The sequence below is a fragment of the Haliotis cracherodii genome, unplaced genomic scaffold (assembly GCF_022045235.1).
Source record: "Haliotis cracherodii isolate W230 unplaced genomic scaffold, xgHalCrac1.p SCAF_22, whole genome shotgun sequence".
In the NCBI taxonomy this organism is placed as follows: Eukaryota; Metazoa; Mollusca; class Gastropoda; order Lepetellida; family Haliotidae; genus Haliotis; species Haliotis cracherodii.
Genome location: NW_027266278.1, coordinates 1575091 through 1593391, shown reverse-complemented (window position 1 = coordinate 1593391; position 18301 = coordinate 1575091). Strand labels below are relative to the sequence as shown.

The 18301-nt window shown below is 38.4% G+C and overlaps 1 protein-coding gene across 3 annotated transcripts in view; it reads right to left on the bottom strand.

Annotated features, from left to right (window-relative positions):
• The window catches only part of LOC139471388 (rho guanine nucleotide exchange factor 10-like protein), a 60261-nt gene extending 45966 nt beyond the window's left edge, over nucleotides 1-14295 (bottom strand). For 2 of the 3 annotated variants that reach the window (XR_011653835.1, XM_071253750.1), the window contains exons 1-2: nucleotides 14141-14289; nucleotides 1303-2731 (exon numbers count right to left, since the gene is read on the bottom strand). Coding sequence is in view for 2 of the 3 variants with exons in the window: in XM_071253750.1 (XP_071109851.1) it covers nucleotides 1303-2641 (1339 nt within the window). In the remaining variant the exon portion in view is untranslated. Of the gene's footprint in view, nucleotides 1-1302; nucleotides 2732-14140 lie in introns of all 3 variants that reach the window. The other variant, XM_071253751.1, reaches the window with a different exon arrangement.
• Nucleotides 14296-18301: the final 4006 nt, after the last annotated feature.

Genomic DNA, 18301 nt, shown 5'->3' with positions numbered 1-18301 from the left:
TGGTAAACATGTAAAACTCACAAATAAAAAGTACATGAAATTCGTCCTCAACACCCATATCACATAATGGACACAAACGCATAGATTTTAACGTAGTTTGTCTTCTTCCGGTATTTACTCTAATATCACTCAGTCCCATTGGAAAACGTGTGAATGTTGAACGAAGATTTAAATTACAAAGAACACTTAAATATTTTTCAGGCTCCAGTAAGGATTTGAATGATCTTTACACATCATATCTGCTACTTGCATTTAAATTAGACATCCATGTTTGATAAAAGGTATTTACAATTCTTTCTTTGAACATATTTACAAACATGAAGGTGTCACACACTGTGATGGAGCTTGCTTCATAACCTACACATGCTTATTACCGTAAACGAAGCACAAGGACGAATGTTAATGTCCTATAATAATGTATGTGTCGACACACGATTCTTTTATTTTCGAAACTAAACTGCAGCATGTAGAAGATAATTAAGGTGTCATTGTTGAAAACAACGCCCTCTAGAAAGAATGCTGATGAAGAAAGCCATCAAATCCTCATATCCAGCAGGTAAAGGATTCCTGTAACCATGGCAACGGTGGCATCACCACTACTCCAACCCTTCTCAGAGCCGTCCCTCGTTACTAGGAAATAACTACTTGAGCATTCATCTTTTAGTGTAAAACTCATGCAATATATCATATATACTCACCGCCAAAAGAAATGAACCATAGAATCATATAGAGAAGTATGTACGTTAAGAAGAGATGTTTCCAATGTGTACCACTTAATGACAAAACTAACAATCAGTCAAGTGTTACCACAGCGTCTTTATTCTTATCATGATATGCTGCATGTGATTTCCAAACTTTACACGCTAATCCTGCACGAGACAAATGGTGCGTCTCGTGTCACGTCACATGTGATGCATTCATGAGATTAGGTTCACACAACATACCAGTATGTTCGTTTGTGTATCGACCAATCTAATATCTCTAGAACATGAGTAAGTCTTCATATATTAAGCAAAATGTATGGTATTAGCGTTTCTGTTGGCAGTGAGTATATTATAAGGGTAACCAGGTAACGCTATTTTTCAAGGCATTATCATTTGCAGAAGCACCGAGGTCTTCCATTAACTGCCCGATGAAGGAGGGTAGTTGAAAAGACTTTGTCAAGCAATATGAGGGCATTATCAAGTTACAGTGGCCCGCTCATTTCTGATAACATGGTTTAATGATAATTATATCCATTTTAGCTATAAAATCAAACATTAACATTGTCTTAAGGCTGTTCTCACAGTCATCTCATCTTACCTTCAAGCACCGTGTCATCTTCCCCGTTATATCCAATGTAGAATTGACTACGACTCTTCAATTTTTTGGAATTGAATCTCCGGAATTTCAGCCTATCATAATCTCCATCCTCTAACGCTTTAGGTGGTGTCTTCAAGCCCTTCCGAGCTGCACCGGCGTTCTCCAAGAAGTGGACCGAGTACGGCCGTCCTGAACCCTGCTTGCAGGCCACAAACCCAGGCGGGTGCGACCGAACCATGAAATCGTCGCGGGTCAAGACACTCTCAGCAGCAAACCCAGCAGGAATCGGCTTAGCCATGTCATACATGCTGCTCGTTGCTGCACCCTTGGCTAAATTTGACGGCAAGTTTGTTTGATTTTGAGATTTGTCTACTGCTCCCTTTGCAACTGAATAAACACTACCAAGGCCTGGGGGTGGAGCTGGTATGTCGCCATGACTACCACCTTTACACTGTCCTTTCACCTTTGACCCAGTCTGACCATTAGCAGTTGTGTCATGACACACAACTTCGTATATTGGTTCTTCGGGCAACAGACTCATATATGAATGACCCGAGCCCCTCTCAGATGAATCCCGAGACGGCACAACGTCATAAATCGGTTCAGACAATATCCTCTCCGATATCTCACCATTAGCTTCTCCTGTACCCGAATGCGAAATCCCCATGGTTTGGTCACCGACAGTATCAGTTGTCTCCCCTGATTTCGGTTTCCCATGCTCGTACACTGGTGGAGTATCGTCAACGACCTCGAATCCTTCAAACGGGTTCTCGGATGGGGGAATATCATGGAGTACAGGTGTGAAATCATCATCCAAGGTCTGTTTCTTTAAGCCTTGGACCGGGTGATCTCCACTCAGGGCTTCGAACGCCTGAGTGATTTCTTGTACAGAGGGCTGCATGTCTGGTGTTATAACACTGTCCTGCCTGTCACTCACTGTCTCCAGCTCGAAATAGACCGGTGGGGGAGCTTGCCTATCAGGAGACTTCCCCTCAACCTTTGTGTTATTGTTCAAGGGGGTATTACTCACTTCTGTAACATCTACTATTGTGTTGACCGAGCTCTCTATACTCCTGTCGAGGTCGGCATCAGGAACAGCTTCCAACAACGTTGTGACACAGTCGCTGTAAACATCATCCAGGCTTGTTTCCCCGACGTTGATGTCATCAGTGCTTGTCTCGCCAATGTCGATGTCGTCAAGTGTGTAAAAGCCGCCACTTGATGCGTCGTCGTAGGGGTTGGCATCCATGCTGCTTGTGTTGTTGGGGTCGAGGGATAAGCTAGGTGGTCTCTGCAAAGTTTGGCCTTCTTCAATGTTCATCGAGCCTACATCGGCCATCTTGGACTTGCAAAAGTTTTGTTCTTTTCTTCAAGAACTTTCTAAAGGGTAGAGTACTGGAGCCCATGGTTTCTGGATTGTTCCAATTATCTGAAAACAAACATGGCCATTTGATTTACCATTGTTTACTGTAAGTAAAAACAAGCAATCTACATGATGTGAGAATTTAGCTTAGGGAATAAATTGGTCAATCCAAGTTAACAATGATCAAGGACGTATGTTTAAATGACTGTGCTCCATGCTTCTAATTGCAGACCCGTGAAGATCCTGGTAGAGCAAGCCATGCTTGCCACAAATGGCGACTATGCTTATTGTAAGAGGCGACTAACAGGATCGGGTGGTCAGACTCCCTGACTTGCTTGATACATGTCATCGTATCCCAACTGCGTGGATCGATGTTCATGATGTCAATCACCAGATTGTCTGACCAGACTTGATCATTTACAGACCGCCATCATAAAGCTTGAATATTGCTCAGTGTGGCGTTAAACAACAAACAAACAAACAAACAATGTTATAGAAATGTTCAAGAAATAATTGAAACTGTCATGGATAACTTCTTTATTGTTTGAAACGACATTTCAGGGCTACTCCACCTGTTGATCACCTGGTGTATTAATATATCTAGACCCTGGACTAGGATCGACAGTTGTCCCGCTTTCACTATGGAATTGGTAAAAGTGCAATATTTAATATTTCTTTATCTCATAGTATTTGTTTGTTTGTCTGTTGTGTAACACCACTCTTAGCAAGGACGGGCTGTAAATAATTCAGTCTGGACCAGACAATCCAGTTATTGATATTGTGAAAGACAACATTGGGGCATGACGACATGCTATCACTGACTTGGTTGATGCATGTCATTGTATCCCAATTGCATGATCAATGTTCAAATACTAATGAACATCAGTTTCAAGGTCATGTGACCGAACTCTCGACCAATGAAAAAGTATATTGTGTAAACTTCACATGAACAAATTGTTAACTATTAAGTACATGATCATTGTTAAGTTATTCTCTAAACTGTTCATGCTGTAAAATGCCTGGAATATTTGTTATTAATTATCATTAATAATGGTGCAATATTTGACTTACAACCATACTAAGGTGGGGGTGGGGTTCAGTAAACGAGTACTAAGTTTTAGCAAGTGTATTGTCTTGTATCGATACAGAAAAAAACGTATCATGTATCGTATCATCACTTGAAAGCCCCGGTGCAACGAAGCCAGTCATAACAGTCCGCTAATTCCAAGCGCAGTGGATGAGATTAGGGGTAATATGGCTGGAGTATTGCTGAGAGTAAAACACAACCCTCACTCACTCACTACACCTTCAATCATGTTAACAATGATCCTCAACGATTGTCAGATAAAAATTCATCCTTTGATAAATTACTCCTAAGAAGAAGATAAATAAATACCTGATTTTTTCACAGGACTACAGTTAATCTACCATGACCGAACTTCCTGAGGCAAGGGAGTTAACTGACTGTAGATTTCCAGACTCGATCTTAGTGCCACCAGTGGCTTTTATGAGTTATGTCCCTTCTTTGTCCCTCATATTGACCAATCTCTCATAAAACTTGAATTTGCTTCAAAATAAAGGGCAGAGCCTAGTCTAAGACGACCTGATCGCTAATCAAGACCTTATTGTCATAAAATGGGTCTTACTCGTGAAGTGCATCAAATCGCTTGAACACCTTGATTAAAAACATGAAAAGATTTGCAAAATATGCGTCAATGTCCAGTTGGCAGTACACATGCTTTGCAAATCCTGCAGTCGGCTGAAATCTGCACGTTGAAATCCATGTTGTTTACGACCTAAATGTCTAGTTCATTACGCAAATTTTATTGGACTATGCATAGACTCATTAAAGGGGCACTAATCTCTGGCCTCTTCTCGGCTAAACAAACAGACAAAATGAGCGGCGGAGCCTCATCATCGGATGTGATTATTTGGAAATACCCCTGATGGTTCTAGTTTAATAATATAAAACGTATCCCCACAGTGAAAGCTTTTTTAGATTTCGGATTCCGTGGATAATATGTTCCCTTGTTGACATCCATGTTTTCTGGTATAACCCTACACATGTGTATTTGTCGTCATTCACTTGATGCTCAGTTAATTAATTCATTACAGGTATAATTAGTGGTAGCACCACTCAGATTACCTGATAAAGGTTCTCATTTGGCATTTCTTGTGTCTGGGGTAATTATTCAATCTAAATCCAGGTTTGAAGCGAGGTGAAATGTGTGTTATGTAATATGCACGTGGCAGCCCAGCAAGAGGTGAATGATCAGTTCATTTACTTTTTTTGTAAATCAACAGATCGTTCCTAGCCATCAAAGGATCAACAGAAAATATGTTGATTGATTAATCATTGTTATCTTGCACAGTGGATATGTCAAAAGTAAGTGTTTAAATGTGTAGGTTTACTAAAGCAAAGGGAATATACTCATATCATGGCGTGAAGTGCCGATGTAAAAACAACATACTTTGTTCAAAGGGTTAACCGATAATATGTTGATTGATTGCTCATTGTCATCTAACTCAATGGATTTTTTTCGGAACCGTGGAAGTTATGAAAATAGTTGTCATGTGGGCTTTCTCAGCCGACCTTTGAGACTTGACACCTATGTGAAACACCTGAAACAATCTAAGTGATCAGTTGAGAAATGAACACGGGTTTTAATATCCTGAAACAACGTATATTTTTCAGAATATTTGATTGTTAGAGACACGTGACATCGAATACGTTTCTTTGTACAGCTGCAGATGTGTGGGATATTATTCCTTTGTGTGAATATTCACAGATACATTCCTCGAACAAGGAAGCTGCCTACGATTATGCACATAAATGTGGTAGGTTGTAATTAAGATATATGCATTTTGTTTTCCTTCATTTGCTGTAGCATTGAACAGAATCATTCTTGTTCCTCAACGTCTTGGTTGGGAAGTTCTTCGATGCGCGATAGACGTTGTTTTCACAATTATTTTCCTTTGTAAGCATGTATATGTTACAGTCAATGTGTAAAATGTGATTCATTCAGGCAATTTATGAAATGTCTAAATATTTTAGTCATTTTACAAACTGACTGAAAATGATTAAGACGATCAAAAGGGTTAAAAACATTACAATAGATTAATTATCCTAGGGATAAGAAGCCAAACGATACAGAAATGAACTTTTAATCCTACCATTTTCAGTCTCATGGTGATGATATTAAACATAAAAATGTTTGGAATTTGTTATCATAATAATACAGATGGATATATTTTTCAGTCAATTTGTAAAATAACTGAATATTTAGGCGTTTGATAAATTTCTTCAGTGAAACTTTTGCACATTTTGACTGTAAAAATATAAACACGATAAAATGAGCAATGCTCAGGTGAAATATTTACTTTGTGTTGCAAGTCAAAATAGTGTAAACGAAAATCGCACAATTACCAAGCAAGTGAGTTATCATGGTTAACATTTATACTAAGTTATCTTATAATAATTAGATCTACATCAAGTGCTTTTATGAGTTATCATGGTGTAATATTTATACACCATTTCATATAATTGTAGTTTAGCAAGTAATAATTATCATCAGCTAAAATGCATATATAAAATATCAGTAGTTTCAGTTATAGCTTTTTAGATGGTTGCTAGCCTAAGGTATCAAGATCCCATCTCCCAGACAAAGGATATTTATTTAAGTATATCTGTCATCACCTACCGGGGTATATTAGAATAACATTACTTCAATTAAGACTCATTAAGGATTAGCCCCCATACAAGCTCGTCTATAGTGCATTAAGGATTAGCCCCCATACAAGCTCGTCTATAGGGCATTAAGGATTAGCCCCACACAAGCTCATCTATAGTGACACCCTAATCTCTTTCAAAGCATCTAGTAAATATGTCAACAAGATTAGTGCCAGTCCAACAGGATTAACAGGATTTAGTATTCCCCTCTGTCTAGCCATCCATTTAGCTTAGGACACAACCAATCGTGTATCAACCAATCACATTCCTTTCTATTGTTCAAACTTTCATTAAATACATACTGTAGCCAAGTTCTAGCAGAGAAGGGGTTTGACTCTCTTACCAAGCAGACCTCTCTCCCACAGCCCAGAGTGTGTACCGACTCTCTGTGGCACCCTCAGTTATTTCTAAGTATATTGTAAATTGTTAATTGTTCTTGTAAATAAAATTGTGATTAGTCTCCTGTGACTCTGGCTCTTTGCTGACTAATTCCCCAAGAAAACCAGCACGTCATTTGGAAGGTATTGTTCACCTAGAACAGTTCCATGATAGACTTATCAAAACTTAGTCCCCATTACCGATGCTACCCACAAAGATACCTAGAATTCCTTATTATTTCCCAAACTGTATTTCGTTTTGTTGATCAATGTGACCATACACCCGTATACTTTCACCAAAGTGACATATGTGGGTACGAATGGTGCTGCACAGGTCGCAAATTACTCTAGATTTCTGCTATATCATCCAGGAGAAAAAACAATAACAAAGGCAACAACAGTCAGTTAATGCCCTTGCCTTGGGAAGATGGTCATGACCTGTAACTAATCTTGAGTAGTATACATAATATAGACATGAAACAGGCCTCAATGGCTACAAGTATTTTTTTCCAGGTAACCAGTGGTAAAATGAAGGAGTCAAGCCAATATTGTAGGTAGCCAAAAGCATTTGAAATTATCTTTTATCAAGTAACTTTTATATGTACAAGTCATCGCACTAGTCTTGAAATTGTATATTAGTGGAAACTGTACTTGAGTTTTGTTATTTGTGACTCGAACAATGATGCAATTCATGTTACTAGATTATATGGGTATATCCTTGCTTATCCAATAAACTATAAACTAACATAAAATACTAATTACATTAAGATTTATGTATTTCGGTTGACTTTAGGAAGAATTATTTGCAGGTACAATTAGTAGCAGACATGTTTATTTTTGTGTCTACAATAGAATTTAGTCGCCAACGGAGTCATTTGGCTACCTCTGAATTTTAGACACTAGACAAATTGAAATTTAGGTCGCATTGGCGACCGTTATAGTCGCAACCTTGAGGACTGGGTATAGACATGAAACATTTTCTATTAATACACATAATACATGTATAAAAATAGCTTCACTGAAACAAATATCACGCCCTGGAGTCTCAATTCGTACAAGAAATATGCACTGGAGTCGACACTAATCCTCTCAGTCCAATTGGCTTCTCTGACCTTTGGCAAGACGTTTCAGACGACCTTGTGTCAGGTAAAGGTCAAGGACATGCCCTAGTCAAAACAGACCTCCCCGACACTGTCAGTCGGACATAAAGGTCAGAAGTTCCTGATACATTACTACAAATCCATTTGTGGAACACTGACTACATAGCTACAGGGGTTCAGGGTTTAAACGCTTCTCCACTTCTCAAAACATTTTCCTGCCAAAGGGAAGAGGAAACTGATTTTAATGTAACCAGCAAATATTCACCTGTGTTCAAATTATGACTTTTAAATCCTTTGTAGGTGGTTTAATTGTCAGATACTGTAAATCTTGAAATTAACGCGTGCGTGAATTAAATCCGAAAAATGCAAGTGGTCTTTGCTCGCAGTATTAAACATCGCATTTTTATAAACGATAAGACATTTTGGATAGCAGAAATATCAACTTAGACATGCGCTGAAAACAAACAACTATGTATTCCACACCACTGTTTATTGAGAGGAACTTGTAACAAGTATATAAACTATTTACATCCTGTGAATTGTCGCTGCTGGGGTCAAGACAAGAGTTCTACTCACTTATGTCATTACACCTGCAAGTCCAGACAGACGCCACCCATGCAAAAGACGGTACCTTTGTTCTTTGCGACCGCTTCAAAAGCTGACACGAGCCAGCGCGCATGTATTGTTTTAATGGAAGTATTCTACTCAGCGCTGATATAATAAGCGGTGCTATTTGTGATTGGATTATTGTAAGGTTGGATTAAGGGGAGGATTCTCCTGTAAACCCGACAGAGGACGTTTTCTTTAGACATAAATCAACTAATGCTTGAGAGGAGCGGGTGTTGCATTTTTGGCTAGGGACCAGCGGTCGCATTCTTTTGGAGACGCATTAATTTCACGATTTTCAGTATATCCTATCAATGTAATTTTGGAGATAAACATATTTCAAATATCCTAAAAAACTGAAAAATATTTTGTCCCTCTGAACAAATACTGTGATCATGAATTGATATTCGAAATGCTCAACACCAATATAACAAAAAACCTAGATCTGGGATTATTATTATTTTCAACCTCCTAGGACATGTAGAACGTCTAGATAAATCCATGAACAACTCCTGCACATATGCTAGGCCATCAGTATATTTATCTGTATTTCCCATCTCCTGTCGGCCCTGAATTTTCACTCTGATGTGAAATAGTAAAACATTTCTTATCCCAATTTTCCATACCGCTGTGGAAATTTATGCCCCATCGTGATAAAAATAAATACTCCTACCACTGCATGCTCATACAAAACCCAGGTCAGCATGACCTTTCTTCAGCTATATTTATCCAAAAAACGTTTTTGAAGCAAAACAACTCAATCTATATCATTGATTAATTTAAAGACTTAAGTGTTCTAAACTTCAAAATGTCATAAAATAAGTTATAACACAATTAGTAATAAATAATTTTTGATGTTTAAAAAAAGAACATTTCACTCACACTCCCTTGCTGGAGATGAGATGAGATGAGATGAGATAACAGAATGTGGAAGGCCTTATAGAAATTAGGGGAGTTCTCAAGCAAATGCCACTCCAGACAAGCCTATACCCTTTAGTAAACTAGAGATAAAAAGCAAAATCAAAGCCTCCATAGCAGAAAGATGGCAAGCCCAATGGAACGCAAGTAAGATCGGCAGATGGCTATACAAAATTCAACCCATTGTCCAACAAAAGCCAAACTCATACTCAAATGAAAGGAAAATTAAAATTGCTATCTCACGCCTCAAACTCGGTCACAAAAAGCACTATGACAAGGTTTGTTCATCTTGCAATCAGGCTGAAACCATTGATCACGTGTTACTAGAATGTCAAGACCATGCCCAAGCCCGGGCTAGGTTAAAACAAGAATTGCAGTTAGATCCGCTATCTGTCATAGATCTCCTAAAGCCAAGAGATGCAATAGTGAAGGCCAAACTAACTCTATTTCTGAGAGATGGACAGCTACTCGAACGTATATAAACAGAGCAGCCAAGGATAAAAATGAAATCATATCAAGATAAGAAAATTGAAATCATATCAATACAAAAACAGAAATTATGTGAACACCGAACTCACAATAGATATGTGTACCCTTCTCACACACAGGAGTCCCAAAGAGGGATAGGTCAGCAGAAATTGTTTAGGCAGAAGGCGACCTCTTAAATACTTAATGCAACAACAACATCTAGACAAGCCATGTACATGCATTCCAATTGTTCAAAATCAAGCTATGCTAGGTTGAATCAATACTAGATCAATTATCCGTTTGCACTGCAGTGTTCGCAGCTGTTACACACACATGTGATCTACAAAAGTGGGTTATCAAATGCACCATAGCCTTGCTCCAAGGCTTATTGAAAGAAAAGTCCATGGATGTGTAGTAATTCTACCCTCCAAATAGACAAGTCTAGATATATGGACAGTACTAAGGACTCCAGTCTCTTATTGGGACAACTTGTTCTTATTATTTACATAATCTAGAAATTATGATTTAAACTAATAATTATTGCCTTAGAAACTTGTGCAAGTCTACTACCAGCTGACTACAGGAGTTCATGTTACTGACTCACATATCGCCATACTTCGCCAGCCATGCAGCCACTACGTTCCACAAGTAGTGAATACAAACCCTTTGAAGTATTCACGATGGGTTTCCCAATATATTTTGCAAACTTATTTTGATCCTATTATTTTCTGAAAGAAATAAAATAAATTTTACTTTATTTGATTTTTTTGGCAAAAATTCCCATCCTCATTCATTACCATGTTAAAAGGAGACTTGGCTCAGCTAAATGGCAGCCCTATCTCTTTCGTGACAATGTTTGTTTGTTTATTTAACTCGTACTCAGCAATATGATGGCGGTGTGTAAATAACAGAGTCTATAATAACAAGTCAGCAGGCCGGACCACCCGATTCTGTATGTCCCTTCTTATGGGTTGCTGAAGACTAATTGTGAGTGAGTGAGTGAGTGAGTGAGTGAAAAAGCTGAGACAATAAGCGAAGATTACATTCATACTCATACCGGAACTAATATTATCATCTTCAACACTAAAACAAAATAAAAAACAAACTTAAAAAAAAATAGAAAACCTTCATCACTTGGGCGTTCCGCAGACTCTTTCCAGTCATGCTGTGAAATGAACTAAATCATGTTCAAGACAAGTCTCATTTTGAAACGGGCATCAGGAACCACTGATGAATCCCAAGTCTGTTTTCAATCTCCCTTCAACATGACTCGACCAAGATTAGTCATGGCTCAAGTAGTATCTATATGACTGTAACATCAACATTTCAAGATTCAGAGATGCCCTCACATTTGACTTGGGAGGTGATGCCAACATTGAGCAGTGCTCTCACATTAGCCGGATAAAGTACTCCACAGTGGGGTGATAAGCCAGTCTGACCCCCATGCTATTTACCACACCACTATGAATGGTTCATGTCAGGTCAGCCCAGCTTCTGTGAGTTCAGTTTTTAGATGTCAAGATAACAAAACTTTTCTTTCATTCTCTTTGAGCTGTAGACTATGATCCACTTGCAGCCAGCCCCAGATTATCCTGGGTATTTCAGTGGTATTCTAAATCATTTCAATAAAATTGAATTTTCATCTGTATTTCCTCAGAAACGGAAAAGCTTCCTGAAATCCAAATGCAAACAAAATATTGCTACCTTCCCCAAAACTAATTTCAATGTTCGGGTGTATAACTACATGCTGTCAGAAGCAAACGTTTCATTAATTAATTCCAACTCAATAACAAAAATAAAATGTGTTGCATGTGTTTTCTTTCTCTTTGATGGAATATCTCTCCTAATGTGGCGAATGTCACCAATAGCCAGCTTACTATCAAGATGATCGTATCGCCAGCTTACAGTTGAGACATGTATAATATAGTCATCTTACTATCAAGACATATATGGAATTGACATCTTACTATCAAGGTATGTGCTGAGGGGAAATAGTGTTTAACATCGCGTTCAAGGTTATAACTTTTATATCGCAAATTGCATGCACCTTGCATGCATGCGTGTGGCTGGTTCTATTAATCCAGACTAATTCAATATAGTTTTTGCCCACTGAGATACCATGCTGTATTTTAACATATTCTATTAACCCCATTCTGAGCCAAGCAGTGAGCCGACCTTGGAAAAAAAATCAACCAAAAAATAAAAACAACAACAATTGTTATACCTCCATACCATAAATTTCTGAGTGGGAGTATAAATCCACCCGCTTCGAAGCAATAGGCTGCATGCTTTTTCCAAGTCAATGAAAGTGACGTGACATAGCCCAAATTAACCTCAGCTCAATCAAACAAATGTTTTCAATCAAATTTGAATTTGTTTTAATTCTTTCCAATGGCAGATTAAAACATGTCGGAAAGATAAATTGTAGCGGTATCACTTCGGGTATATGTGGGAGTGAGTGAGTGAGTGAGTATGGTTTTAAGCTGCTTTTAGCAATATTCCAGCAATATCACGGCGGGGGACACCAGAAATGGGCTTCACACATTGTACCCATGTGGGGAATTGAACCCGGGTCTTCGGCATGACGATAAACGCTTTAACCACTAGGCTACCCGACCTCCCCTGGGTACATGTGGTCACGCGTCCCGTGGTAGGTTTTACACCCTGAGCCGGAGTATCAGACTTTTTAAACTTATTTTTTTAACTCATTTTTAAAAATCCACATTGTTCTAAAATATAATCTCCCTACTGAGCGGAACAACTTTCATCCAAATAAGAATGATGAAATGGAAACCTCCCTTTATTATCAGACAAAGAATGATGTCAGCTGAGTAAACCAGACAACACTATGACATTAAATGTAACTTAAAAGAGAAATGTTAACACGAAAAGTAAGTTTTCAAAAATCACTCAACAAGCTATAGCTTTGTTATGTATTGGTTCAACGCCAGTCTTAATCTTGATGCGGTTTTAGTGAGTGAATTGGGTTTACAACACCTTCAGCAATAAACCAGCACAATCATAAAAGGGGACACCAGAAATGGGTTTCCCACATTGTGCCCTTGTGGGGCATCAAACCCAGGCCTTCAGCGTGACGAATGAACACTCAACCCACTAGGCTTTCCCACCACCCCTGGTGCTGTAAATTTGTAATTAGTGCCTTGCTGTAATTAGCATGATTAGTGCCATCAGAGACCCTAACACAGAATGGTCTCTGGTGCCATGGATTGTCTCGTGTATCTAGGGCAATCAGTTGGTGACAGATTAATCTAAATACATGTAGTATTGTAAGTATTAACTTTGACTAACGTCTAAATATTTAACTGAAAAAGTGAGTTGTTAAATTATTTAAAAAAATAAAAATAAAAAGGAGCCCTGAGACTCTCTTCATTTTCAGAAACTGCAATAATCAAGACTTCACCAGCATCATGGATTTCAGGCATTTATAAGTTGGAAGAACACACTTTTTACAGATAGCAACTTCTTATATTCTTTGTCACGATGTCTCAGAGCAAGAAGTAGCTCTGAAACATTGTGACAATTTAAGAATAAAAGTAGTTTCTACAAAAAGTGCCAAGTATTCACATCATAGACTTGCATGGGCTATAATGGACATATTTGCTCCAGGATCGGTAAAACCGATCAGTATTCACTATCACCTGATCAAAAACGTTCAAAATTTCTAAGATTGCAAATTTAGTCAAGCCTTGCTCCAAAACCTGCCTACTGAAAAGCATTTTTTATTGTATCAACAAAAATGTTTTGGAACAAAATAATATTAATCTTTGATGATTGACGAAAAAACTATTCATCCTTATGATAAAAACAACTCAAGCGTAAACTTAATTATCTGTACCAGATAATTAACAATATCAGGCTGTCAGCTTTTAACATGGGACGCGCTTTCTCATGACAAACACTATCAACGGCGATCACCCGTGTTTAAAACGCCAAGGGGCATAACAAACGTATTAGGTAACAGTAATTTGAAAAGTCAAACGCTGATGTATAAGACAGGTAATCAAAATCAACTGGTAGTGATCTCCATTTTGAGGCCAAATGGAACAAGCCGAATACATTACATAGTCTACACGTCAAGTTATTATATACAAGAAATGCACATGTATCTGAATATGTGTACAACATAGAGCTGGCAACAGAAAGAAGACACATTGCTTGCATTACTTAATGACAAGGCACGTGATCGATGATACGTAAAACACTAAATACCTTACAGGTAAGAACACACCTCAGAGACAAACTGTCATTTACACACCTCTCTGCTGTCACCATGTATATTCATGTAACGACTGAGCTATTACACTCAAGAATAGTTCAACAAATCGATACTGACATTCTCTTCGTGTGACGGAATGTAAACAACCAGATCCTCAGCATCACGGAAGTTTGTTTTCGCCATGACTGCTCGACAGCTTCCGGTTCATGACAGTAGCTGTACGCTGATTGGCTGCAAGTTTTCATTAACGGGCACCTGCTGAGACATTTCTCTCAAATTTCCTCGCTAAAAAACAAATTGAAATAAAACATTTACGGAAGAAAGAATTTAGATATTTAGTTTTTGTCATAATATATCATTGTATAGAACAATATGTTCCCTAATTTATTCATATGATGAACGTAAATCGTATATACTTATTGCATATTTCAAAATATGTGGTTTCTACATCATTACTTTTTGTATGTTGCAAAATTAATCAAACTAACTTTATGATTAATCTTATCTCGATTCCACAGTAAAAATCATCTTGTGACTGGCTGGAGTGGTGTAAGTTCAGGTCAATGTATATGTTCTGCACTGGTGACCTCCCACTTGACATGCATAATGTGCTCGTCGTCTTGTATATTTTGACAGTTGTTTTAAACGTAAATGTCCTTTACGAGAACACCAATGTCTTTCATCTAAAAATGCTCAACCCATGTCATAAAAAAACACATAACTGTCTTATAAATGTGACATACAAATACACAGGACATCACTCCTGAACAACACGTTGGGATTCCGTGCCAGAACAGGTCCCCCATTAGTCGATGCTGGCTTGAAGCCAGGCTCGGTGTCCGGGTTGTTTCATCTCAGTCACGTGCATCAGAGACCATACGCTGGTATATGTAGCCATGCACAAGTCTCTAAGGCAATACTTATTAATTTAAACAATAATTTCTAGATTATGTAATTAATAAAAAACAAGTTGTCCCCACAAGAGACTGGAGTCCGTAGACTGTCCACATATCTAGGCTTGCCTATTGGGGGGATAGAATTACTACACATCCATGGAGTTATCTTTCAGTACAGTCGTGGAGCAAGGCTACGGTATGTGGTCTCTACGGATCGATGCTCATGATGTCAGTCACTGGATTGTCTGGTACAGACTCGATTATTATTAGACCGCCGTCGTGAAGCTGGAATATTGGTGGGTGCGGCATTAAACAATAAACAAACAAAACACTGTTTGAACAATGTACATGAGTCAACGGTCTTATTTAAGAGAAATTATTAGTGATATTAAACTAAAACTATTGCTGACTGCAGTTGATAACAAGAAACCCGGGGATAGTGTTGTAGTATCTCTGGTACATTACAAAAACATATCATACAAACAAAAACATGAACATGTATTGCTAAATTAATAATGTTTCAATTATACCAAACACTGTAATGTCATTTCGCCATTCTCGGGACAGCATGGAATCATGTGTCGTGATTATTGAACTGAAATTATAGGATCCTGAAAATTCAATCTCATTAAAATCAGATCTCTTCGTTCTCGCTATCGCTAAAAGAAAGATCTGAGGACATCCCATTACGGCACACGTCAGAACGACCCGCAATCCAGCGAATCAGAGCGTCGCTTACCAGATCATGAAAGTGACAGTTGGAGTGTGTTTTCTGATCATGCAACCTCGAAATATTTAACAGAGGGCATTCCGAACTACAGTTACGGGTTTTATGATTATATCCATACAATCTAGGCAATCTATAAGCCATTCAAGAATGTTCTTTTGATCAGATTTAATGTTTTTGATCGAGCATACGTCAAAATATGTTTCGAAGCGTAATCGCCAGTTTGAAACTAGTGTCGTAAAGCTCAAGAAAACTGGCTTTTGATTGGCTAATGTCGCTTTCTTGTCAGTCAATTCAGTGGTCGGTCAAAGTTCGCGAAAGGTCGTTCTGACCCGTAATGGGATGTCCTCAGAACTTTGCTTAGCGATAGCGAAAACTAAGATCTGATTTTAATGAGATTGCTGAAAATTGTGATAATTTTTTTTATGACATCTATAAGTTCACATGGCGTCTATAAATATACATTTGAATATATACATGCTGAGATTATCATTACATATCCGCAAATTCTGCAAAGGCCTTTAAGAAACAACATCTTTCAGCTTGAAATTAAGCTTTCAAATTCACATGTATCTAGTCTCAATTTCAACAAATAATGTTTTCACATTATCAAAATAGTTTCCACAAACCAATATTATGACGCCATTAAAAAAAGTATCCCCATCAGGCTATTATTGGACCTCATGATATCTTCGATGAAGTTCTTTGACAAACCTGAATTTTCTCTAGCCCAGAATGATTGTTTTATAAGCCGTCGTTAAAAAAGCTGAAACATTGCAGACTGTTGAATAAAACAACATCTTCTCACTCACCCATCGTAAAATCACATCGTTCCTGAATCACCCTCAGAGAACACGAACTTGGAAGCGGAATATCGAGGGATTTTACGCCCGTTTCTATCAGAAACATTTCAGTACGCAATGTAGGTTTAATTCTAAAACATTCACCAATATCTAATATGAGTTCTGAGGCTTTACAACAATTAGTCCTTGTTCGCGTAATATTATACGCTTCTTTCTATATGTGTTTGCGTACATGTTGTAACCCGACCGACATTACTCGAAGTCTGCCCCAAAGCCTCAGGATCTGCCTGCCAATCGGTGACATAATCTCGTAGCTCACCAACACTAATTTCGAGATGGCATAAAGTCGATGGAAGTTAGAGAGTATTTTTAAGGTAATTGAACAATACTCTGTTGGAAGTCCCTCTCATTCCTATATTGTAACAATCAGTCACACTGTAAAACATCACTGTAAATAATGTTCGTGTTCAGTGAGTGAGTGAGTGAGTATGGTTTTACGCCGCTTTTAGCAATATTCCAACAATATCACAGCGGGAGACACAAGAAACGGGCGTCACACATGTACCCATGTCGGTAACCGAACCCGGGTCTTCGGCGTGACGAGCGAACGCTTTAACCACTAGACTACCCGACCCCCCTGTTTAATGTTCGTGTAGATCTTGACGTAGAGGAAACAAAGCGTCTGTATTGTCGTCTCGTTGTGAACATGGTATCAGTAACTATTAGCATTAGTGCACATACATGTAAGTATAAATCATCATATCTTATAACGGAGTGAATATGGTTTTACGCCGGTTCTGTTTGCAATATTCGAGCAACATCGAGACGGGGAAACTCTACAAAAGGGCTTTATTCATTGTACCCTTGTAGGGAATGAAACCCGTGCGTTCAGCGTGGCGGGCGAACGCTTTAACCACTAGGCTACCCCACAGCCTACTAATAATAGAAAAAACATTTATCGCCGGAGACAAGGAGAGATAGTAAAAACTGTTACAATATCCCCGGGTCTAATGTAGAACACTATAGATTATAAACGTGGTATATATACTTGAATATATGCCGAGGGGATGAGCAGGATTCAGTTTGGGGTCATTTTAAGCTTGCGACCTCTGAGTCCTATCTCGCTCATCATACCATATCATGTTACGGTGGTGTACGTAGTTGAACTGAAAACTTGGCCAAGGCTAAACAAACCTATCTCGTGCGGTGTCACATGAAAAAAATCACCCCCACTATAAAAAGATCCCTCTCACGTACCGGCCGTCACATATGAGGGGTGAATGTGTGTCGGGGGGCGCGCGCGCCGCTTTTTGAAGCATATTGACCATGTTGTTGCGTGAAACATATTACTTTTTCACGTGGGGATATTTAATTACGTAAACATATTTATCTACAAAATATTAGATACAATCCAAATGGAGCCGCTTAATTTCAGAATTACTAATTCATTCTAGACTTCAGTTACATTCATTTTTAATATGTTCTCTAGGGTCTATGAGACATACTATAAAAATTGACTAATTGTTGGCAAAGGCAAATTGTTTCGTGAACTATGACCGTTATTGTTTTATATAGTTGTGTGATGCCTGCGAATGTCTGAAGCTCATTGGGCGACGTCCTTTTAATCTTGCAGCTTCCAACTGATTGCTCACAGTCGACCACTTAGGGTTATGACTCTATGCTCAGTGTTTGTGCTTGACACCTATCGGAATGCTGTGTGTTATATCTGGCAAATGGTTTCCTGAACTAAGAACGTTATTAACTTTTTTCAGTT